At 47.8% G+C, this 26,052-nt stretch overlaps 1 protein-coding gene and 1 pseudogene across 1 annotated transcript; one reads left to right on the top strand and one right to left on the bottom strand.

The window, feature by feature from the left end:
- The first annotated feature begins 279 nt into the window (after window positions 1-279).
- On the top strand, window positions 280-19,764 carry LOC135536320 (DNA-directed RNA polymerase I subunit RPA49-like). Its single transcript, XM_064962678.1, has 12 exons — window positions 280-351; window positions 713-816; window positions 1,992-2,086; window positions 2,920-3,006; window positions 7,797-7,854; window positions 9,415-9,559; window positions 11,915-12,025; window positions 13,838-13,931; window positions 14,584-14,714; window positions 15,700-15,781; window positions 16,288-16,419; window positions 18,949-19,764. The coding sequence occupies exons 1-12, from the start codon at window positions 288-290 to the stop codon at window positions 19,217-19,219; spliced, it is 1,374 nt and encodes a 457-aa protein (XP_064818750.1). The 5' UTR covers window positions 280-287; the 3' UTR covers window positions 19,220-19,764.
- Window positions 19,715-26,052, bottom strand: part of LOC135536319 (F-box only protein 10-like) — a 28,381-nt pseudogene continuing 22,043 nt past the window's right edge.

Here is a 26,052-nt window from a genome sequence, read left to right as displayed (position 1 = left end):
CTAAATAGCTACGACTCCATTTAGTTACTTTGAAATAATCTAAATTTAGGTTTTGTTTACCCCCAAAACAGGGTCTTCTCAGGGAGGGGTGCGGTGGCTGGAGGTTGATGTATTTCTCCTCATCCCAGACTCTGTAGGTGGCGCTACACTCCTATCAGCGCACCGTGTTAACGAGTTGCAGTACCACTCCTCGCCATCGGGCGTCGCTGTGGGTTTGTTTTGTGTGTGGAGGAGGGTGAATATATTTCCGTTTTGTTTTTTTTGAGGTCCGTTGACTGACAACAAACATGGATGCCAACTGCACATTGGTTTGCTGTGAAGAGGAGAGAGAAGACGATAAAGCTGCTATTGGTAAATATGACTATTTATGTTACGGACTAATTATTCATTTTAAATACAAGATTGCAATTTTAAGCGTCTCCAAGAATTGACAACACGTAAATCCACCCAGTTCCGTAGTACACGTGGGTGCTCTCATGTTAACGCAGTGACGTTAAATGCATAATAACTTCTGGATTTTGTCATTGAAGTCCTTTATCTACTTCCCAAGAGTCAAATAAAAAAAAATGGTATGCATTAGTTAATGTCTCTGAGCTTTGTGGTGAGCATAGAGGGCACTATGGTATTGAAGGCAGAGCTGTGGTCGATAAACAGCATCGTCACACATATACACATTCATGTCAATCATCAATTCCCCCTTTCTCCTCAACAGTTCAGTTCTCTAACGGCATCCTGAGGAACACACAGCAGCTGGACTTCAGCTTCTATAAGAACGTGGACCAGACCAACCCGAGGAAGAAGAACCGACGCATGCTGGTGAGATCAATACGCCTGGTGTAGGGTGGCGTTGCCTCTAGAACGCTCATCTGGGATCCGTTTTGGGTCTGTACCCAGGAGCAAAACACTTAAGTTGATAAATAAATAAATAAAATTATAAATATTGATTTTAAAATATTAGACATTTTTGGTAAAACAACATTCCATCCTCTTCTCTCTGACACAGTTTCCTTCCTGTGTTTTTTAAGGCTACTTCTCTCTGACACGGTCTCCTTCCTGTGTTTTTAAGGCTACTTCTCTCTGACACGGTCTCCTTCCTGTGTTTTTAAGGCTACTTCTCTCTGACACGGTCTCCTTCCTGTGTGTTTTTAAGGCTACTTCTCTCTGACACGGTCTCCTTCCTGTGTTTTTTAAGGCTACTTCTCTCTGACACGGTCTCCTTCCTGTGTTTTTTAAGGCTACTTCTCTCTGACACGGTCTCCTTCCTGTGTGTTTTTATAAGACTACTTCTCTCTGACACTGTCTCCTTCCTGTGTTTATAATTCTACTTCTCTCTGACACGGTCTCCTTCCTGTGTGTTTTTAAGGCTACTTCTCTCTGACACAGTCTCCTTCCTGTGTTTTTTAAGGCTACTTCTCTCTGACACGGTCTCCTTCCTGTGTTTATAATTCTACTTCTCTCTGACACGGTCTCCTTCCTGTGTTTATAATTCTACTTCTCTCTGACACGGTCTCCTTCCTGTGTGTTTTTAAGGCTACATCTCTCTGACACAGTCTCCTTCCTGTGTTTTTTAAGGCTACTTCTCTCTGACACGGTCTCCTTCCTGTGTTTATAATTCTACTTCTCTCTGACACGGTCTCCTTCCTGTGTTTATAATTCTACTTCTCTCTGACACGGTCTCCTTCCTGTGTTTTTTAAGACTACTTCTCTCTGACACGGTCTCCTTCCTGTGTTTTTTTAAGGCTACTTCTCTCTGACACGGTCTCCTTCCTGTGTTTATAATTCTACTGTTTTTTTCTCTCTGACACGGTCTCCTTCCTGTGTTTATAATTCTACTTCTCTCTGACACGGTCTCCTTCCTGTGTGTTTTTAAGGCTACTTCTCTCTGACACGGTCTCCTTCCTGTGTTTTTAAGGCTACTTCCCTCTGACACGGTCTCCTTCCTGTGTTTATAATTCTACTTCTCTCTGACACGGTCTCCTTCCTGTGTTTAGGTTGCAGAATCAGACAGACTCTCCTATGTTGGTAATAACTTTGGAGCAGGATCCTTGAAATGCAACAACCTTTTGCAAGTAAGTTTTTATTTTAAGTTTTAAAAAACACAAAAAAAAAAACATCAAAACCATGTTTACAAGAATTATGTCTCTCAGCTGTTTACCAAAACAGTGGCAGGGTGAGAGTGTTGTTATGTCTCTCAGCTGTTTACCAAAACAGTGGCAGGGTTGTTATGTCTCTCAGCTGTTTACCAAAACAGTGGCAGGGTGACCATGTTGTTATGTCTCTCAGCTGTTTACCAAAACAGTGGCAGGGTGACCCTTTGTTATTATGTCTCTCAGCTGTTTACCAAAACAGTGGCAGGGTGACCCTTTTGTTATTATGTCTCTCAGCTGTTTACCAAAACAGTGGCAGGGTGCCCATGTTGTTATTATGTCTCTCAGCTGTTTACCAAAACAGTGGCAGGGTGACCCTTTTGTTATTATGTCTCTCAGCTGTTTACCAAAACAGTGGCAGGGTGCCCATGTTGTTATTATGTCTCTCAGCTGTTTACCAAAACAGTGGCAGGGTGCCCATGTTGTTATTATGACTCTCAGCTGTTTACCAAAGCAGTGGCAGGGTTGTTATGTCTCTCAGCTGTTTACCAAAACAGTGGCAGGGTGGCAGTGTTGTTATGTCTCTCAGCTGTTTACCAAAACAGTGGCAGGGTGTCCCTTTTGTTATTATGTCTCTCAGCTGTTTACCAAAACAGTGGCAGGGTGACAGTGTTGTTATGTCTCTCAGCTGTTTACCAAAACAGTGGCAGGGTGCCCTTGTTATTATGTCTCTCAGCTGTTTACCAAAACAGTGGCAGGGTGCCCATGTTGTTACGTCTCTCAGCTGTTTACCAAAACAGTGGCAGGGTGACTGTGTGTTATTTTGTCTCAGGTATTATGTCGGGGTGCTGAACAAGGAGACCATGAGGATGGAGGTGCACAACGCTCAACTCTTCAACATGCAGCCCGTCATCCCAGGTACGGATGAAACCCTTCACTGTGACAGTCATCCCCTATCAGATAAATCCCTTCACTGTGACAGTCATCCCAGGTACGGATGAAACCCTTCACTGTGACAGTCATCCCCTATCAGATAAAACCCTTCACTGTGACAGTCATCCCCTATGAGATGATAAAACCCTTCACTGTGACAGTCATCCCCTATCAGATAAAACCCTTCACTGTGACAGTCATCCCCTATCAGATAAAACCCTTCACTGTGACAGTCATCCCCTATGAGATAAAACCCTTCACTGTGACAGTCATCCCAGGTACGGATGAAACCCTTCACTGTGACAGTCATCCCCTATCAGATAAAACCCTTCACTGTGACAGTCATCCCATCGGATGAAACCCTTCACTGTGACAGTCATCCCTATCAGATAAAACCCTTCACTGTGACAGTCATCCCCTATCAGATAAAACCCTTCACTGTGACAGTCATCCCCTATCAGATAAAACCCTTCACTGTGACAGTCATCCCCATCAGATAAAACCCTTCACTGTGACAGTCATCCCCTATCAGATAAAACCCTTCACTGTGACAGTCATCCCCTATGAGATAAAACCCTTCACTGTGACAGTCATCCCCTATCAGATAAAACCCTTCTCTGTGACAGTCATCCCAGGTACGGATGAAACCCTTCTCTGTGACAGTCATCCCCTATCAGATAAAACCCTTCACTGTGACAGTCATCCCAGGTATGGATGAAACCCTTCACTGTGACAGTCATCCCCTATCAGATAAAACCCTTCACTGTGACAGTCATCCCCTATCAGATAAAACACTTCACTGTGACAGTCATCCCCTATCAGATAAAACCCTTCTCTGTGACAGTCATCCCAGGTACGGATGAAACCCTTCTCTGTGACAGTCATCCCCTATCAGATGAAACCCTTCACTGTGACAGTCATCCCCTATGAGATAAAACCCTTCACTGTGACAGTCATCCCCTATCAGATAAAACCCTTCACTGTGACAGTCATCCCTATCAGATAAAACCCTTCACTGTGACAGTCATCCCCTATCAGATAAAACCCTTCACTGTGACAGTCATCCCCTATCAGATAAAACCCTTCACTGTGACAGTCATCCCCTATCAGATAAAACCCTTCACTGTGACAGTCATCCCCTATCAGATAAACCCTTCACTGTGACAGTCATCCCCTATCAGATGAAACCCTTCAATGTGACAGTCATCCCCTATCAGATAAAACCCTTCACTGTGACAGTCATCCCCTATCAGATAAAACCCTTCACTGTGACAGTCATCCCCTATCAGATAAAACCCTTCACTGTGACAGTCATCCCCTATCAGATAAAACCCTTCACTGTGACAGTCATCCCCTATCAGATAAAACCCTTCACTGTGACAGTCATCCCAGGTACAGATAAAACCCTTCACTGTGACAGTCATCCCCTATCAGATAAAACCCTTCACTGTGACAGTCATCCCAGGTACGGATAAAACCCTTCACTGTGACAGTCATCCCCTATGAGATAAAACCCTTCACTGTGACAGTCATCCCAGGTACGGATAAAACCCTTCACTGTGACAGTCATCCCCTATCAGATAAAACCCTTCACTGTGACAGTCATCCCAGGTACGGATGAAACCCTTCACTGTGACAGTCATCCCCTATCAGATAAAACCCTTCACTGTGACAGTCATCCCCTATCAGATAAAACCCTTCACTGTGACAGTCATCCCCTATCAGATAAAACCCTTCACTGTGACAGTCATCCCCTATCAGATAAAACCCTTCACTGTGACAGTCATCCCAGGTACGGATGAAACCCTTCACTGTGACAGTCATCCCCTATCAGATAAAACCCTTCACTGTGACAGTCATCCCAGGTACGGATGAAACCCTTCACTGTGACAGTCATCCCCTATCGGATAAAACCCTTCACTGTGACAGTCATCCCCTATCAGATAAAACCCTTCACTGTGACAGTCATCCCAGGTACGGATAAAACCCTTCACTGTGACAGTCATCCCAGGTACAGATAAAACCCTTCACTGTGACAGTCATCCCAGGTACGGATGAAACCCTTCACTGTGACAGTCATCCCCTATCAGATAAAACCCTTCACTGTGACAGTCATCCCTATCAGATAAAACCCTTCACTGTGACAGTCATCCCCATCAGATAAAACCCTTCACTGTGACAGTCATCCCCTATCAGATAAAACCCTTCACTGTGACAGTCATCCCAGGTACGGATGAAACCCTTCACTGTGACAGTCATCCCCTATCAGATAAAACCCTTCACTGTGACAGTCATCCCCTATCAGATAAAACCCTTCACTGTGACAGTCATCCCCTATGAGATGATAAAACCCTTCACTGTGACAGTCATCCCCTATCAGATGAAACCCTTCAATGTGACAGTCATCCCCTGTTTCCCAGGGGAGGCGTCTCTCTCTCTGACTAACATGTTGTCTGTTTCCCAGGGGAGGCGTCTCTCTCTGACTAACATGTTGTCTGTTTCCCAGGGGAGGCGTCTCTCTCTCTGACTAACATGTTGTCTGTTTCCCAGGGAGGCGTCTCTCTCTCTGACTAACATGTTGTCTGTTTCCCAGGGGAGTTCTCTGACTAACATGTTGTCTGTTTCCCAGGGGAGGCGTCTCTCTCTCTGACTAACATGTTGTCTGTTTCCCAGGGGAGGCTCTCTCTCTCTCTGACTAACATGTTGTCTGTTTCCCAGGGAGGCGTCTCTCTCTCTGACTAACATGTTGTCTGTTTCCCAGGGGAGGCGTCTCTCTCTCTGACTAACATGTTGTCTGTTTCCCAGGGGAGGCGTCTCTCTCTCTCTGACTAACATGTTGTCTGTTTCCCAGGGAGGCGTCTCTCTCTGACTAACATGTTGTCTGTTTCCCAGGGAGGCGTCTCTCTCTCTGACTAACATGTTGTCTGTTTCCCAGGGGAGGCGTCTCTCTCTGACTAACATGTTGTCTGTTTCCCAGGGAGGCGTCTCTCTCTCTGACTAACATGTTGTCTGTTTCCCAGGGGAGGCGTCTCTCTCTCTGACTAACATGTTGTCTGTTTCCCAGGGAGGCGTCTCTCTCTCTGACTAACATGTTGTCTGTTTCCCAGGGAGGCGTCTCTCTCTCTGACTAACATGTTGTCTGTTTCCCAGGGAGGCGTCTCTCTCTCTCTGACTAACATGTTGTCTGTTTCCCAGGGAGGCGTCTCTCTCTCTGACTAACATGTTGTCTGTTTCCCAGGGAGGCGTCTCTCTCTCTCTGACTAACATGTTGTCTGTTTCCCAGGGAGGCGTCTCTCTCTCTGACTAACATGTTGTCTGTTTCCCAGGGGAGGCGTCTCTCTCTGACTAACATGTTGTCTGTTTCCCAGGGAGGCGTCTCTCTCTGACTAACATGTTGTCTGTTTCCCAGGGAGGCTCTCTCTCTCTGACTAACATGTTGTCTGTTTCCCAGGGGAGGCGTCTCTCTCTCTGACTAACATGTTGTCTGTTTCCCAGGGAGGCGTCTCTCTCTCTGACTAACATGTTGTCTGTTTCCCAGGGAGGCGTCTCTCTCTGACTAACATGTTGTCTGTTTCCCAGGGAGGCGTCTCTCTCTCTGACTAACATGTTGTCTGTTTTCCAGGGGAGGCGTCTCTCTCTGACTAACATGTTGTCTGTTTCCCAGGGAGGCGTCTCTCTCTCTGACTAACATGTTGTCTGTTTCCCAGGGGAGGCGTCTCTCTCTGACTAACATGTTGTCTGTTTCCCAGGGGGAGGCGTCTCTCTCTCTGACTAACATGTTGTCTGTTTCCCAGGGGAGGCGTCTCTCTCTCTGACTAACATGTTGTCTGTTTCCCAGGGGAGGAGTCTCTCTCTGACTAACATGTTGTCTGTTTCCCAGGGGAGGCGTCTCTCTGACTAACATGTTGTCTGTTTCCCAGGGAGGCGTCTCTCTCTCTGACTAACATGTTGTCTGTTTCCCAGGGAGGCGTCTCTCTCTCTGACTAACATGTTGTCTGTTTCCCAGGGAGGCGTCTCTCTCTCTGACTAACATGTTGTCTGTTTCCCAGGGGAGGCGTCTCTCTCTGACTAACATGTTGTCTGTTTCCCAGGGAGGCGTCTCTCTGACTAACATGTTGTCTGTTTCCCAGGGAGGCGTCTCTCTCTCTGACTAACATGTTGTCTGTTTCCCAGGGGAGGCGTCTCTCTCTCTGACTAACATGTTGTCTGTTTCCCAGGGAGGCGTCTCTCTCTCTCTGACTAACATGTTGTCTGTTTCCCAGGGAGGCGTCTCTCTCTGACTAACATGTTGTCTGTTTCCCAGGGAGGCGTCTCTCTCTCTCTGACTAACATGTTGTCTGTTTCCCAGGGGAGGCGTCTCTCTCTCTCTGACTAACATGTTGTCTGTTTCCCAGGGGAGGCGTCTCTCTCTCTGACTAACATGTTGTCTGTTTCCCAGGGGAGGCGTCTCTCTCTCTGACTAACATGTTGTCTGTTTCCCAGTGGAGGCGTCTCTCTCTCTGACTAACATGTTGTCTGTTTCCCAGGGAGGCGTCTCTCTCTGACTAACATGTTGTCTGTTTCCCAGGGAGGCGTCTCTCTCTCTGACTAACATGTTGTCTGTTTCCCAGGGAGGCGTCTCTCTCTCTGACTAACATGTTGTCTGTTTCCCAGGGAGGCGTCTCTCTGACTAACATGTTGTCTGTTTCCCAGGGGAGGCGTCTCTCTCTCTGACTAACGTGTTGTCTGTTTCCCAGGGAGGCGCTCTCTCTGACTAACGTGTTGTCTGTTTCCCAGGGAGGCGTCTACAGAGAATGACGCGTCCCAGAACACAGATCTAACATACAGGGAAAAGGTACCTCCATTCATCTCTGTTAAAAATAGAACCCGGAACGTTCTAGAGTTCTATTATCCTTGAACATTCATTTCTGTTAGAACTCTAGAACGTTCCGGGTTCTATTTTTATCAGCCTTGAACATCTGTTAAAAATAGAACCCGGAATGTTCTAGAGTTCGATTAGCCTTGAACATTCATTTCTGTTAGAACCCGGAACGTTCTAGAGTTCTATTTTTATCAGCCTTGAACATCTGTTAAAAATAGAACCAGGAACGTTCTAGAGTTCTATCAGCCTTGAACACCTCCCTTACATTTACATTTACATTTAAGTCATTTAGCAGACGCTCTTATCCAGAGCGACTTACAAATTGGTGAATTCACCTTCTGACATCCAGTGGAACAGCCACTTTACAATAGTGCATCTAAGTCATTAAGGGGGGGTGGTGAGAAGGATTACTTATCCTATCCTAGGTATTCCTTGAAGAGGTGGGGTTTCAGGTGTCTCCGGAAGGTGGTGATTGACTCCGCTGTCCTGGCGTCGTGAGGGAGTTTGTTCCACCATTGGGGGCCAGAGCAGCGAACAGTTTTGACTGGGCTGAGCGGGAACTGTACTTCCTCAATGGTAGGGAGGCGAGCAGGCCAGAGGTGGATGAACGCAGTGCCCTTGCTTGGGTGTAGGGCCTGATCAGAGCCTGGAGGTACTGCGGTGCCGTTCCCCTCACAGCTCCGTAGGCAAGCACCATGGTCTTGTAGCGGATGCGAGCTTCAACTGGAAGCCAGTGGAGAGAGCGGAGGAGCGGGGTGACGTGAGAGAACTTGGGAAGGTTGAACACCAGACGGGCTGCGGCGTTCTGGATGAGTTGTAGGGGTTTAATGGCACAGGCAGGGAGCCCAGCCAACAGCGAGTTGCAGTAATCCAGACGGGAGATGACAAGTGCCTGGATTAGGACCTGCGCCGCTTCCTGTGTGAGGCAGGGTCGTACTCTGCGGATGTTGTAGAGCATGAACCTACAGGAACGGGCCACCGCCATGATGTTGGTTGAGAACGACAGGGTGTTGTCCAGGATCACGCCAAGGTTCTTAGCGCTCTGGGAGGAGGACACAATGGAGTTGTCAACCGTGATGGCGAGATCATGGAACGGGCAGTCCTTCCCCGGGAGGAAGAGCAGCTCCGTCTTGCCGAGGTTCAGCTTGAGGTGGTGATCCGTCATCCACACTGATATGTCTGCCAGACATGCAGAGATGCGATTCGCCACCTGGTCATCAGAAGGGGGAAAGGAGAAGATTAATTGTGTGTCGTCAGCATAGCAATGATAGGAGAGACCATGTGAGGTTATGACAGAGCCAAGTGACTTGGTGTATAGCGAGAATAGGAGAGGGCCTAGAACAGAGCCCTGGGGGACACCAGTGGTGAGAGCGCGTGGCGAGGAGACAGAGTCTCTAGTTCCAGGGATTAGAGTTTCCCCAATACTTACTGTCAGGTTTTAAGTGTTGTTTTACTAAATCCACCGCAGGCTACATTTATAATCTGCAGTTGATCACATCAATCATCAGAATGAATACCTAACCCCCCTTACAGGTGGACTCTCTGATCGAGGCGTTTGGCACCAACAAGCAGAAGAGAGCTCTGACCTCCAGGAGACTGAACCAGGTGGGCAGTGAGACCCTGCAGAGCGCTGTGGCAAAGGCTGCCCATTCCATCATAGACCAGAAGGGCCTGGAAGGTACCTACACACACCTGTATACCTACACACACCTGTATACCTACACACACCTGTATACCTACACACACACACCTACAGTACATTTGGGAAGTATTCAGACCCCTTCTCTTTCTCCACATTTTAGTTACAGCCTTTTTTATCCTCAAATCGACACACAATACCCCACAATGACATCGCAATACCCCACAATGACATCGCAATACCCCACAATGACATCGCAATACCCCACAATGACATCGCAATACCCCACAATGACATCGCAATACCCCACAATGACATCGCAATACCCCACAATGACATCGCAATACCCCACAATGACATCGCAATACCCCACAATGACAAAGCGAAAATGGGTTTAGAAATATTTGCATATTTATTAAAAAATAAACCGAAATAAGTATTGAGACTCTGAATTGAGTTCAGGTGCCTCCTGTTTCCATTGATCCTCCTTGAGATGTTTCTACAACTTGATTGGAGTCCACCTGTGGTAAATTCAATTGATTGGACATGATTTGGAAAGGCACACACCTGTCTATATAAGGTCCCACAGTTGACAGAGCAAAAACCAAGCCATGAGGTCAAAGGAATTGAAGGACTCTCAGATTCTCTGGTCTGATGAAAGCAAGATTGAACTCTTTGGCCTGAATGCTAAGCGTCAAAAACGTCTGGAGGAAACCTGGCTCCATCCCTACGGTGAAGCATGGTGGTGGCAGCATCACGTCTGGAGGAAACCTGGCTCCATCCCTACGGTGAAGCATGGTGGTGGCAGCATCACGTCTGGAGGAAACCTGGCTCCATCCCTACGGTGAAGCATGGTGGTGGCAGCATCATGCTGTGGGGATGTTTTTCAGCGGACTGTGAGACTAGACAGGATCGAGGGAGAGATGAACGGAGTAAAGTGGAGATCCTTGATGAAAACTTGCTACTTGGTATTATGGGGTTATTGTGATGTCATTATGAGGTATTGTGATGTCATTATAGGTTGTGATGTCATTATGGGGTACTGTGATGTCATTATGGGGTACTGTGATGTCATTATGGTGAGAGGGGGAAAAAAACTATTGAATCCAGTTTAGAATGAGGCTGTAATGTAACAATGTGGAATAAGTCAAGGGGTCTGAATACTTTCTGAAGGACACAGTCAGACCAGAAGACGTACACACAGTAACACACACACACACAGTAACACACACACCTGTACAGTAACACACACGCAGTAACAGTAACACACACACACACACCTGTACAGTAACGCGCACACACACACCTGTACAGTAACGCGCACACACACCTGTACAGTAACACGCGCGCACACACACACACACACCTGTACAGTAACACGCACACACACACCGCTGTACAGTAACACGCGCACACACACACACACACCTGTACAGTAACACGCGCACACACACACACCTGTACAGTAGCACAACACACACACACCTGTACAGTAACACACACACCTGTACAGTAGAAACACACACCTGTACAGTAGCAAACACACACGCCTGTACAGTAACACGCGCACACACACACACCTGTACAGTACACACACACACCTGTACAGTAACACGCGCACACACACACACCTGTACAGTAACACACACACACCTGTACAGTAACACGCGCACACACACACACCTGTACAGTAACACGCGCACACACACACCTGTACAGTAACACACACACACACACACCTGTACAGTAACACGCACACACACACACACACCTGTACAGTAACACGCGCACACACACACACACACCTGTACAGTAACACGCGCGCACACACACACACACCTGTACAGTAACACGCGCACACACACACCTGTACAGTAACACGCGCACACACACACACCTGTACAGTAACGCGCACACACACACACCTGTACAGTAACACACGCGCACACACACACACCTGTACAGTAACACACGCGCACACACACACACACACCTGTACAGTAACACGCGCACACACACACACACACACCTGTACAGTAACACGCGCACACACACACACACACCTGTACAGTAACACGCGCACACACACACACACACCTGTACAGTAACACACACACACCTGTACAGGAACACACACACCTGTACAGGAACACACACACCTGTACAGGAACACACGAACACCTGTACAGGAACACACGAACACCTGTACAGTAAAACACACGAACACCTGTACAGTAACACACGAACACCTGTACAGTAACACACGAACACCTGTACAGTAACACACGAACACCTGTACAGTAACACACACACACACACCTGTACAGTACACACACACACACCTGTACAGGAACACACACACACCTGTACAGTAACACAGTGATGTTTCTCCAGCCCTTCAGCAGGAAGTTGTTCAGGCAGAGTCCCAGTCTGCAGTGTCTCATTACCTTCCTCCCTGCTACCCCGACGCTGACACACCTCAACAGGTCTACCTGTTTGACGACAGTATCCTTCACCTGGACTGTGTGTGTGTGTGTGTGTGACCAGGTTAGTGTGTGAGACCAGGTTAGTGTGTGAGACCAGGTTAGTGTGTGAGACCAGGTTAGTGTGTGAGGCCAGGTTAATGTGTGACCAGGTTAATGTGTGGCCAGGTTAATGTGTGGCCAGGTTAATGTGTGGCCAGGTTAATGTGTGGCCAGGTTAATGCGTGGCCAGGTTAATGCGTGGCCAGGTTAATGCGTGGCCAGGTTAATGCGTGGCCAGGTTAATGCGTGGCCAGGTTAATGTGTGGCCAGGTTAATGTGTGGCCAGGTTAATGTGTGAGTCCTTACCTGAGTCCCAGTCCTGTCTCCGGTGGAGTATGATGTGTGACCAGGTTAATGTGTGACCAGGTTAATGTGTGACCAGGTTAATGTGTGACCAGGTTAATGTGTGACCAGGTTAATGTGTGACCAGGTTAATGTGTGACCAGGTTAATGTGTGACCAGGTTAATGTGTGACCAGGTTAATGTGTGACCAGGTTAATGTGTGACCAGGTTAATGTGTGAGTCCTTACCTGAGTCCCAGTCCTGTCTCCGGTGGAGTATGATGTGTGACCAGGTTAATGTGTGACCAGGTTAATGTGTGACCAGGTTAATGTGTGACCAGGTTAATGTGTGACCAGGTTAATGTGTGACCAGGTTAATGTGTGACCAGGTTAATGTGTGACCAGGTTAATGTGTGACCAGGTTAATGTGTGACCAGGTTAATGTGTGACCAGGTTAATGTGTGACCAGGTTAATGTGTGACCAGGTTAATGTGTGACCAGGTTAATGTGTGACCAGGTTAATGTGTGACCAGGTTAATGTGTGACCAGGTTAATGTGTGGCCAGGTAATGTGTGGCCAGGTAATGTGTGGCCAGGTAAATGCGTGTGTGACCAGGTAATGTGTGGCCAGGTAAATGCGTGTGTGACCAGGTAAATGCGTGTGTGACCAGGTAAATGCGTGTGTGACCAGGTAAATGCGTGTGTGACCAGGTAAATGCGTGTGTGACCAGGTAAATGCGTGTGTGACCAGGTAAATGCGTGTGTGACCAGGTAAATGCGTGTGTGACCAGGTAAATGCGTGTGTGACCAGGTAAATGCGTGTGTGACCAGGTAAATGCGTGTGTGACCAGGTAAATGCGTGTGTGACCAGGTAAATGCGTGTGTGACCAGGTTAATGCGTGTGTGACCAGGTTAATGCGTGTGTGACCAGGTTAATGCGTGTGTGACCAGGTTAATGCGTGTGTGTGTGACCAGGTTAATGCGTGTGTGTGTGACCAGGTTAATGCGTGTGTGTGACCAGGTTAATGCGTGTGTGTGACCAGGTTAATGCGTGTGTGTGACCAGGTTAATGCGTGTGTGTGACCAGGTTAATGCGTGTGTGTGACCAGGTTAATGCGTGTGTGTGACCAGGTTAATGCGTGTGTGTGACCAGGTTAATGCGTGTGTGTGACCAGGTTAATGCGTGTGTGTGACCAGGTTAATGCGTGTGTGTGACCAGGTTAATGCGTGTGTGGGACCAGGTTAATGCGTGTGTGGGACCAGGTTAGTGCGTGTGTGGGACCAGGTTAGTGCGTGTGTGACCAGGTTAGTGCGTGTGGGACCAGGTTAGTGTGTGTGTGGGACCAGGTTAATTTGTGTGTGTGACCAGGTTAATGCGCGGCCAGGTTAATGCGCGGCCAGGTTAATGCGTGCGTGACCAGGTTAATGCGTGCGTGACCAGGTTAATGCGTGCGTGGCCAGGTTAATGCGTGCGTGGCCAGGTTAATGTGTGAGTCCTTACCTGAGTCCCAGTCCTGTCTCCGGTGGAGTACGATGTCCTGGATGCTGCTGGCTCCAAGATGGCCGCCCTGACCCCAGAGGAACTACAGAACTTAACAGATGAAGGGTCGGACTACAACACTCATACTGTTGTTGACTTTGTTGTTGATGTGTTGTTGATGTGTTGTTGACGTTGTTGTTGTTGACGTTGTTTATGTGTTGTTGTTGTGTTGTTGACGTTGTTGTTGTTGACGTTGTTTATGTGTTGTTGTTGTGTTGTTGACGTTGTTGTTGTTGACGTTGTTGATGTGTTGTTGTTGTGTTGTTGACGTTGTTGTTGTTGACGTGTTGTTTTATGTGTTGTTGTTGTGTTGTTGACGTTGTTGTTGTTGACGTTGTGTTTGTTTTATGTGTTGTTGTTGTGTTGTTGACGTTGTTGTTGTTGGCAGTGTTGACGTTGTTGTTGTTGTTGATTTGATGTTGTTGACGTTGTTGTTGTTGACGTTGTTTATGTGTTGTTGTTGTGTTGTTGACGTTGTTGTTGTGTTGTTGACGTTGTTGTTGTTGATTTGATGTTGTTGACGTTGTTGTTGTTGACGTTGTTTATGTGTTGTTGTTGTGTTGTTGACGTTGTTGTTGTGTTGTTGACGTCGTGTTGACGTTGTTGTTGTTGATTTGATGTTGTTGACGTTGTTGTTGTTGACATTGTTGATGTGTTGTTGTTGTGTTGTTTACGTTGTTGTTGTGTTGTTGACGTTGTGCTGACGTTGTTGTTCCAGGTGTCAGAGCGTGGTGTGTCAGTTGGAGAGCCTGCCCAGAGAGGGCGTGGCCCGAGAGAGACAGGCTCGCTGTGCCTTCTACCTCCTCCTGCTGCTCAAACTGGCACGGCAGAAAAACATGACTCGCAAGTGTGAGTGCCACGCCGTGTGTGTGTGTCTCTCTGTGTGTGTGTGTGTCTCTGTGTGTGTGTGTGTCTCTCTGTGTGTGTGTGTGTGTGTGTGTGTACGAGAAGCAAGTGTTTTTTTTTTAAGTAATCCTCGTTTGAGCACCTGTAGTGTTTACCGAGAACATAATCTCTAATCCCTCGTATCATTAAGGGTTGTGTTAATGTTGTTTTCTAGTCAGGAGGAGGGCTGTCCTCATATCATTAAGGGTTGTGTTAATGTTGTTTTCTAGTCGGGCAGGAGGAGGGCTGCCCTCGTATCATTAAGGGTTGTGTTAATGTTGTTTTCTAGTCAGGAGGAGGGCTGCCCTCGTATCATTAAGGGTTGTGTTAATGTTGTTTTCTAGTCAGGAGGAGGGCTGCCCTCGTATCATTAAGGGTTGTGTTAATGTTGTTTTCTAGTCAGGAGGAGGGCTGCCCTCGTATCATTAAGGGTTGTGTTAATGTTGTTTTCTAGTCAGGAGGGTTGCCCTCGTATCATTAAGGGTTGTGTTAATGTTGTTTTCTAGTCAGGAGGAGGGCTGCCCTCGTATCATTAAGGGTTGTGTTAATGTTGTTTTCTAGTCGGGGAGGAGGGCTGTCTTCATATCATTAAGGGTTGTGTTAATGTTGTTTTCTAGTCGGGCAGGAGGAGGGCTGCCCTCGTATCATTAAGGGTTGTGTTAATGTTGTTTTCTAGTCAGGAGGGTTGCCTCGTATCATTAAGGGTTGTGTTAATGTTGTTTTCTAGTCAGGAGGAGGGCTGCCCTCGTATCATTAAGGGTTGTGTTAATGTTGTTTTCTAGTCAGGCAGGAGGGCTGCCCTCATATCATTAAGGGTTGTGTTAATGTTGTTTTCTAGTCAGTCAGGAGGGCTGCCCTCGTATCATTAAGGGTTGTGTTAATGTTGTTTTCTAGTCAGGAGGAGGGCTGTCCTCGTATCATTAAGGGTTGTGTTAATGTTGTTTTCTAGTCGGGCAGGAGGAGGGCATTCCTCGTATCATCCACATCAAGCTGATGAGGACCTTCACCGTGGAGACCTTCAATAACGGCAGGTAGCTGTCCACTCGCTGGCACCCTACATAGTGCACTAGACCCGGGCCCAAAGATCGTCAGCTTCTCAAATAGCACCCTACATAGTGCACTAGACCCGGGCCCATAGAGCGTCTGCTTCTCAAATAGCACCCTACGTAGTGCACTAGACCCGGGCCCATAGAGCGTCTGCTTCTCAAATAGCACCCTACATAGTGCACTAGACCCGGGCCCATAGAGCGTCTGCTTTTCAAATAGCACCCTACATAGTGCACTAGACCCGGGCCCATAGATCGTCTGATTTTCAAATAGCACCCTACATAGTGCACTAGACCCGGGCCCATAGATCGTCTGCTTTTCAAATAGCACCCTACATAGTGCACTAGATAGGGAATAGAGCTCTCCTTTCCTTCCTCTGAGTTAAAAATCAGATTTAGTTAAATTCAGTAGCTACATTGGTATTAATGAGCGTAGGGTGCAGAATGTTACTAGTGTGTGTGTGTGTGTGTGTGTGTGTGTGTGTCTCCAGGGTGCAGTACGTGGTGTCTACGTCGATGCGTGTGAAGGTGGCAGCGTACTGCCTGGCCCTGCTGCTCCACATGGGAGACATGACCGCTGACCTCACCCTGTTACACAGAGACCTGGGGGTCACAGAGAAACGGTGAGAGACCTGGGGGGGGTCACAGAGACCTGGGGGGTCACAGAGAAACGGTGAGAGACCTGGGGGTCACAGAGAAACGGTGAGAGACCTGGGGGTCACAGAGACCTGGGGGGTCACAGAGAAACGGTGAGAGACCTGGGGGTCACAGAGAAACGGTGAGAGACCTGGGGGTCACAGAGACCTGGGGGTCACAGAGAAATGGTGAGAGACCTGGGGGGTCACAGAACAGGAGAGATACCTGGGGGGTCACAGAGACCTGGGGGTCACAGAGAACAGGAGAGAGATCTGGGGGTCACAGAACAGGAGAGAGACACTATTACAGAGACCTGGGGGGGTCACAGAACAGGAGAGAGACCGGGGGTCACAGAACAGGAGAGAGACCTGGGGGGTCACAGAACAGGAGAGAGACCTGGGGGGTCACAGAACAGGAGAGAGACCTGGGGGTCACAGAACAGGAGAGAGACCTGGGGGGTCACAGAACAGGAGAGAGACCTGTGGGGGTCACAGAACAGGAGAGAGACCTGGGGGTCACAGAACAGGAGAGAGACCGGGGGGTCACAGAACAGGAGAGAGACCGGGGGGGGTCACAGAACAGGAGAGAGACCTGGGGGGTCACAGAACAGGAGAGAGACACTATTACAGAGACCTGGGGGTCACAGAACAGGAGAGAGACCTGGGGGGTCACAGAACAGGAGAGAGACCTGGGGGTCACAGAACAGGAGAGAGACACTATTACAGAGACCTGGGGGTCACAGAACAGGAGAGAGACCTGGGGGGTCACAGAACAGGAGAGAGACCTGGGGGGTCACAGAACAGGAGAGAGACCTGGGGGGGTCACAGAACAGGAGAGAGACCTGGGGGGTCACAGAACAGGAGAGAGACCTGGGGGGGTCACAGAACAGGAGAGAGACACTTACATAGACCTGGGGGGGGTCACAGAACAGGAGAGAGACCTGGGGGTCACAGAACAGGAGAGAGACACTATTACAGAGACCTGGGGGGTCACAGAGAGAGAAAGAGAGAGAGAGACCTCTTTAAAGAGATTAGGTGCCGAAATTATTGCAAACCCTATTTACTGTCCCGTTCAACCTCATTTGTATGGTCTGAGATTCCCAAAGATTGGAAAGCTGCCGCGGTCATCCCCCTCTTCAAAGGGGGAGACACTCTCGACCCAAACTGCTACAGACCTATATCTATCCTGCCCTGCCTTTCTTAGGTCTTCGAATGCCAAGTTAACGAACAGATTACCGACCATTTTGAATACCTGAGTGTCTGGTTCGACTGTAAACTCTCCTTCGACTCACATTAAGCATCTCCAATCCAAAATTACATCTAGATGCAAAATTAAATCTCGAATTGGCTTCCTATATCGCAACAAAGCATCCTTCACTCATGCTGCCAAACATACCCTCGTAAAACTGACCACCCTACCGATCCTCGACTTCGGTGATGTCATCTATAAAATAGCCTCCAACCCTCTACTCAACAAATTGGATGCAGTCTATCACAGTGCCATCCGTTTTGTCACCAAAGCCCCATATACCACCCACCATTGCGACCTGTACGCTCTCGTTGGCTGGCCCTCGCTTCACACTCGTCACCAAACCCACTGGCTCCATGTCATCTATAAGACCCTGCTAGGTAAAGTCCCCCTTATCTCAGCTCGCTGGTCACCATAGCAGCACCCACCTGAAGCACGCGCTCCAGCAGGTATATCTCACTGGTCACCATAGCAGCACCCACTCGTAGCACGTGCTCCAGCAGGTATATCTCACTGGTCACCATAGCAGCACCCACCTGAAGCACGCGCTCCAGCAGGTATATCTCACTGGTCACTCCCAAAGCCAATTCCTCCATCGGCCGCCTTTCCTTCCAGTTCTCTGCTGCCAATGACTGGAACGAACTGCAAAAATCACTGAAGTTGGAGACTCACATCTCTCTCACGAGCTTTAAGCACCAGCTGTCAGAGCAGCTCACAGATCACTGCACCTGTACATAGCCCATCTGTAAACAGCCCATCTATCTACCTCATCCCCATACTGTATTATTTATCTTGCTCCTTTGCACCCCAGTGTCTCTACCTGCACATTAATCTTCTGCCGATCTCCCATTCCAGTGTTTAATTGCTATATTGTAATTACTTCGCCACCATGGCCTATTTATTGCCTTAACTTACCTCATTTCCACTCACTGTATATAGACTTTTTGTTTTCTTTTGTTCTACTGTATTATTGACTGTATGTTTGTTTTACTCCATGTGTAACTCTGTGTAGTTGTTTGTGTCGAACTGCTTTGCTTTATCTTGGTCTGGGTCGCAATTGTAAATGAGAACTTGTTCTCAACTATCTGGTTAAATAAAGGTGAAATAAATCAAATAAATACAAATGTAGGTACTTTAAATAAATACATAAAGGTGAAATAATTAATAAAAACACAAAAGCAACTGCGTTACTGATATTTTCTCTCTCTGTGTGTGTGTGTGTGTGTGTATCTCTGTCTGTGTGTGTGTGTGTGTGTGTGTGTGTGTAGGATGGTGGAGGTGGCCAAGTCGATGGGGTTGACCCTGTCCAGACACGGCTGTGTGACGGGGGACAGCGACGGGCCGACGGCCGAGAACAGACTGGCGTCTCTGCAGCTGCCGCTCGTCAAATACCAAACGTTCACGGAGATACGCAAACGCAAAAATGCATTAGAGGAAGACGAGGGAAACGCTTCCAAACACACCGGCAGCGTCGTCTGGTTTTTGTCCGAAGTTTCGCGTTCAACTTTTCTGTCAAGCCGCCTGCAGCAGACAGTCTGATACATCCAACGCGACGCTCTACCCAGAATGCACTGCGACTGCCTCTGAAAACGCAACGCGGCGAGGATAACGCAGCGTCGTTTTACTGGAGATGAATGTACTTCTGGGTAGAGCGTCGCGTACCAACATGTAATGACTCTGTCGGTGTGATTGGAGTGGAAGGAGGAGGGAGGAAGACATGGGGTAAGGAGGAAGAGGAGAGGAAGTGGGGGTAAGGAGGAAGAGGAGAGGAAGACGGGGTAAGGAGGTGGAGAGGGAAGGGTAAATATTCCTAGAGAGGGAGGTGAGGAAGACTGGGATAAAGAGGAAGAGTGAAAAGGGTAAATATTCCTAGAGAGGGAGGTGAGGAAGAGTGAAGAGGAGAGGGTAAATATTCCTAGAGGGAGGTGAGGAAGATGGGGAAAAGAGGAAGAGTGAAGAGGAGAGGGTAAATATTCCTAGAGAGGGAAAGCGGGTTAGATAAAGATGGATACGAGAAACCCTCCTCACAAAGTATTCTGTAAACAAATAAAACATTTTAATGTAATAAACTTTAAGTTCAGGTTGTGTGTGAGTTCATACCGCTCTGTCAGAACATCACCTGTCTGGAAGAACTGAGGAAGTGACTCATGTGGTTTTTGAAAACATTTAGAAAGCACTGTAAAAACAGACGCTAGTGGACATTTCAGTGAGGAAACAGGATTTTGTTTTGTTGAGAAATGTGAATATTGTCATCATTGTTAAGGCCAGGAGTTATTCCTAGTCTGGTAAAACTCCAATCCCTAACCACTGATACACCAGTGACATGGTACCACACCAGTCACATGATACTGTCATGATACCACACCAGTCACATGGTACCACACCAGTCACATGATACTGTCATGATACCACACCAGTCACATGATACTGTCATGATACCACACCAGTCACATGATACTGTCATGATACCACACCAGTCACATGATACTGTCATGATACCACACCAGTCACATGATACTGTCATAATACCACACCAGTCACATGATACCACACCAGTCACATGATACTGTCATGATACCACACCAGTCACATGATACCACACCAGTCACATGATACTGTCATGATACCACACCAGTCACATGATACCACACCAGTCACATGATACTGTCATGATACCACACCAGTCACATGATACTGTCATGATACCACACCAGTCACATGATACCACACCAGTCACATGATACTGTCATGATACCACACCAGTCACATGATACCACACCAGTCACATGATACTGTCATGATACCACACCAGTCACATGATACCACACCAGTCACATGATACTGTCATGATACCACACCAGTCACATGATACCACACCAGTCACATGATACTGTCATGATACCACACCAGTCTCATGATACCACACCAGTCACATGATACTGTCATGATACCACACCAGTCTCATGATACCACACCAGTCACATGATACTGTCATGATACCACACCAGTCTCATGATACCACACCAGTCACATGATACTGTCATGATACCACACCAGTCTCATGATACCACACCAGTCACATGATACTGTCATGATACCACACCAGTCACATGATACTGTCATGATACCACACCAGTCACATGATACCACACCAGTCACATGATACTGTCATGATACCACACCAGTCTCATGATACCACACCAGTCACATGATACTGTCATGATACCACACCAGTCACATGATACCACACCAGTCACATGATACTGTCATGATACCACACCAGTCTCATGATACCACACCAGTCTCATGATACCACACCAGTCACATGGTACCACACCAGTCACATGATACTGTCATGATACCACACCAGTCTCATGATACCACACCAGTCACATGATACTGTCATGATACCACACCAGTCACATGGTACCACACCAGTCACATGATACTGTCATGATACCACACCAGTCACATGATACTGTCATGATACCACACCAGTCACATGGTACCACACCAGTCACATGATACTGTCATGATACCACACCAGTCACATGATACTGTCATGATACCACACCAGTCACATGATACTGTCATGGTACCACACCAGTCACATGATACTGTCATGATACCACACCAGTCACATGATACTGTCATGATACCACACCAGTCACATGATACTGTTATGATACCAGACCAGTCACATGATACTGTCATGATAGCACACCAGTCACATGATACTGTCCTGATACCACACCAGTCACATGATACTGTCATGATACCACACCAGTCACATGATACTGTCATGATACCACACCAGATGCCACAAGCTCCTCCAGTAGTGGGGATCTCACAGCTCAATGACACTTCTAGAACCCCCTGGGGAGGACAATGTTCTAGAACCCCCTGGTGAGGACAATGTTCTAGAACCCCCGGGGAGGACAATGTTCTAGAACCCCCTGGGGAGGACAATGTTCTAGAACCCCCGGGGGAGGACAATGTTCTAGAACCCCCGGGGGAGGACAATGTTCTAGAACCCCCTGGGGAGGACAACGTTCTATAACCCCCAGGACAGGCAGCCATTCCACAACATCTGCTGAGTTCAAGTGTTCCTAGATCAACATGTCAGAGGAAATGTTCTAAGAAAACAGAATGTCTCGAGACAGGAGAGGTTGAACTCTTGACCCCTGGTGAGGAGGTCATCCAATCCGTCTTCAGGGCGGGGTTGCTAGGGCCTCAGAGGATGGTGCAGAAGACGCTGCCGTTGTTATGGCAACCGCTCTCGACAGTGGCGGTGATCCTGGTAGTCATGGAGATGGCAAAGTGGGAGGGGTGGCAGGAGGAGGAGGGGGGAGGGATGAGGGGCGGTCAGAGAGGGGGCGGGGAGGAGGGTTCTCCAAAACCCAGGGAGGGGCAGAGGAACACGTCCTGGCAGGAGAGAGCAGAGATGGGTGGAGAGGGGAGAGGGGAGACGAAGAGGAGAGGAAACGGGGTGAGGGAAGAGGAGAGAAGGGATGAGGGAAGGAAAAAGGATGAGGAGAGAGGAGAGGTTAAATGTATTAACCCGAAGTGTCCATACTTGGCGAGTAGCATTGAAAGTCAGTTGCTAAGCTACCTGTTGCTATGTTTCAGCATGCTGTTATTGCGCAGCGCGCTGCCGACGTTGCCGGGGTCGCGGTGTAGCGGGGTTTGACGTTGCCGGGGTGACCCTGGAACACCAGGTTGTCGTGGACGACGGCCTTTGCCGGCCCCAGCACGGCGATGCCACACCCTGCACCGGCTGGACTCGATTACGCAACACCTGCACACACACACACACAAAGTATTTATTTAATTCCCAGGGTGATGGTTATTTGGTGTGTACGTGTGTTGTGTGTCTGAGCCCAGCTCACCTTGACGTCGGCGCTGTCCGACAACCGTATCCCGTAACCACGGTTACCCACCACATCGTTCTCCACCACCTGTCCATCGCCCGGAAACTAACGCCATGGCCGCCGTTGTCATACACACCGTTGCCGCGGAGTTCCACCCGACACTCCCTCTCCACGGTGACGCCACCGCGACCGTTTCCATGGACGCAGTTAGCAACTAGTCGAGTCATCTGACCGCTCTGTAGCACGGCAACACCGGCGCCACGGTTACCGTTCACTAGGTTAGCAACGACGTTCAGCGGTTCACTGCTCTTCACGTATAAACCAACCGCTAGAGACAGACAGACAGACAGACAGACAGACAGACAGACAGACAGACAGACAGACAGACAGACAGACAGAGAGACAGAGAGAGAGAAAGACAAGAGCGTTTATGTTCCATATCAATGATTTAACAACAATGCTGAGTTTAGATGGTTCGAGGTAAACAGTAGACCAGATGTCATCGTTTTAGGCTCTCTCCTCTCTCTACACCAAGTCACTCAGCTCTGTCATATGATCACATGGTCTCTCCTATCACTGCTATGAGGATGGACCTCTCCTCTCTAAGTCACTCAGCTCTGTCATATCCTCACATGGTCTCTCCTATCACTGCTATGAGGATGGACCTCTCCTCTCTAAGTCACTCAGCTCTGTTATATCCTCACATGGTCTCTCCTATCACTGCTATGAGGATGGACCTCCTCTAAGTCACTCAGCTCTGTTATATCCTCACATGGTCTCTCCTATCACTGCTATGAGGATGGACCTCTCCTCTCTAAGTCACTCAGCTCTGTTATATCCTCACATGGTCTCTCCTATCACTGCTATGAGGATGGACCTCTCCTCTCTAAGTCACTCAGCTCTGTCATATCCTCACATGGTCTCTCCTATCACTGCTATGAGGATGGACCTCTCCTCTCTCTTTTAACTTATTTTTATTTCTTATTGTGACAGGGTAGGAACTAATGTGTTGATAGGTGTTTCCTAGGGGGACCCTATAATCTTTGGCGACAAACGTTACAATCTAGAGGGAGAAGTTCTTATTGTGACAGGGTAGGAACTAATGTGTTGATAGGTGTTTCCTAGGGGGACCCTATAATCTTTGGCGACAAACGTTACAATCTAGAGGGAGAAGTTCTTATTGTGACAGGGTAGGAACTAATGTGTTGATAGGTGTTTCCTAGGGGGACCCTATAATCTTTGGTGACAAACGTTACAATCTAGAGGGAGAAGTTCTTATTGTGACAGGGTAGGAACTAATGTGTTGATAGGTGTTTCCTAGGGGGACCCTATAATCTTTGGCGACAAACGTTACAATCTAGAGGGAGAAGTTCTTATTGTGACAGGGTAGGAACTAATGTGTTGATAGGTGTTTCCTAGGGGGACCCTATAATCTTTGGCGACAAATGTTACAATCTAGAGCAAAACACTTGTGTTAACTGTTGGAATCATGGGAATATAATGTCTATTATAATTATTTTGGTTAGAATATAATAGTGGGCATTTTTAATACAGTGTTGTTGGACATGACAACGAATGAAAATGCCAGGGAGAAGTTATTATTGTGACAGGGTAGGAACTAATGTGTTGATAGGTGCTTCCTAGGGGGACCCTATAATCTTTGGCGACATTGAATGTTTTCTCTTAGCTACTTCATGTAAGCTACCTGATTCTTGCTTTGCGTTGTACCTCTTTAAAATGTAGAAGACACTGTTGCACAAACAACATGCTAATTAAGGTCTACACAATCACTGGTATTATCAGGCTGTACTAGCTAATTACACTTGTTCTGACTCAGTACATTTATTAGCTAGCGATTAGCATTAGCGGCTAACAAGATTTAGCAACAACTTGCCAGGAAAAGGCAAACTAGCTGTTAGCAGATTTAAGAAACGCAAGCTAATAGTGTCATTATGGAAGACTAGTAGATTTATATTTAAGAAGCAAAAGTGACAACTGCATCGTTGTCATCAACAGTGTTGTTTGTATGTGTTGCGTTGATCATGCAGACTGAACACAAGTGTCTCCTGGTTGAGGAACATCAAACGAGCTCTTTGAGTGACAGGGGGCGTGGCTAGGTCTGTGTGGAAAGCGGCATAGAGAGACTGGAGAGAAGTAAACTATAAAATAAAAAAATGGATGTTACAACAATGCGTATCACATTTAACAAACCAAACATTCAAATGCCGGTATAGAAGGTAAAGTTAAAAACCCAAACCAGTCCGACCTATCACTGCTATGACGATGACACACAACGACTCTTGTCTCTCTCCCACAGCGTCTACAGTCTCTCCTCCATTGCTACAGTGTCTAGTCTCTCCTCCATTGTGGCTCTACAGCGTCTAGTCTCTCCTCCATTGTGGCGCTACAGCGTCTACAGTCTCACCTCCATTGTGGCTCTACAGTGTCTACAGTCTCACCTCCATTGTGGCTCTACAGTGTCTACAGTCTCACCTCCATTGTGGCTCTACAGTGTCTAGTCTCTCCTCCATAATTGCTCTACAGTGTCTACAGTCTCTCCTCCATTGTGGCTCTACAGTGTCTACAGTCTCACCTCCATTGTGGCTCTACAGTGTCTACAGTTTCTCCTCCATTGTGGCTCTACAGTGTCGTCTCTCCTCCATTGTGGCTCTACAGTGTCTACAGTTTCTCCTCCACTGTGGCTCTACAGTGTCTAGTCTCTCCTCCATTGTGGCTCTACAGTGTCTACAGTCTCACCTCCATTGTGTCTCTAGTGTCTACAGTCTCTCCTCCATTGTGGCTCTACAGTGTCTACAGTCTCTCCTCCATTGTGGCTCTACAGTCTCACCTCCATTGTGTCTCTAGTGTCTACAGTCTCTCCTCCATTGCGGCTCTACAGTGTCTACAGTCTCACCTCCATTGCGGCTCTACAGTGTCTACCGTCTCTCCTCCATTGCGGCTCTACAGTGTCTACCGTCTCTCCTCCATTGTGGCTCTACAGTCTCACCTCCATTGTGGCTCTACAGTGTCTACAGTCTCACCTCCATTGTGTCTCTAGTGTCTACAGTCTCTCCTCCATTGTGGCTCTACAGTGTCTACAGTCTCTCCTCCATTGTGGCTCTACAGTCTCACCTCCATTGTGTCTCTACAGTGTCTACAGTCTCTCCTCCATTGTGGCTCTACAGTGTCTACAGTCTCACCTCCATTGTGGCTCTATAGTGTCTACAGTCTCACCTCCATTGTGGCTCTACAGTGTCTAGTCTCTCCTCCATTGCGGCTCTACAGTGTCTACAGTCTCATCTCCATTGTGGCTCTATAGTGTCTAGTCTCTCCTCCATTGCGGCTCTACAGTGTCTACAGTCTCACCTCCATTGCGGCTCTACAGTGTCTACAGTCTCACCTCCATTGCTGCTCTACAGTGTCTACAGTCTCACCTCCATTGCGGCTCTACAGTGTCTACAGTCTCACCTCCATTGTGGCTCTACAGTGTCTAGTCTCTCC

The sequence above is a fragment of the Oncorhynchus masou genome, unplaced genomic scaffold, assembly GCF_036934945.1.
Source record: "Oncorhynchus masou masou isolate Uvic2021 unplaced genomic scaffold, UVic_Omas_1.1 unplaced_scaffold_594, whole genome shotgun sequence".
In the NCBI taxonomy this organism is placed as follows: domain Eukaryota; kingdom Metazoa; phylum Chordata; class Actinopteri; order Salmoniformes; family Salmonidae; genus Oncorhynchus; species Oncorhynchus masou.
Note: the sequence above shows the minus strand (reverse complement) of the source record. Positions and strands in the feature narration are given on the sequence as shown.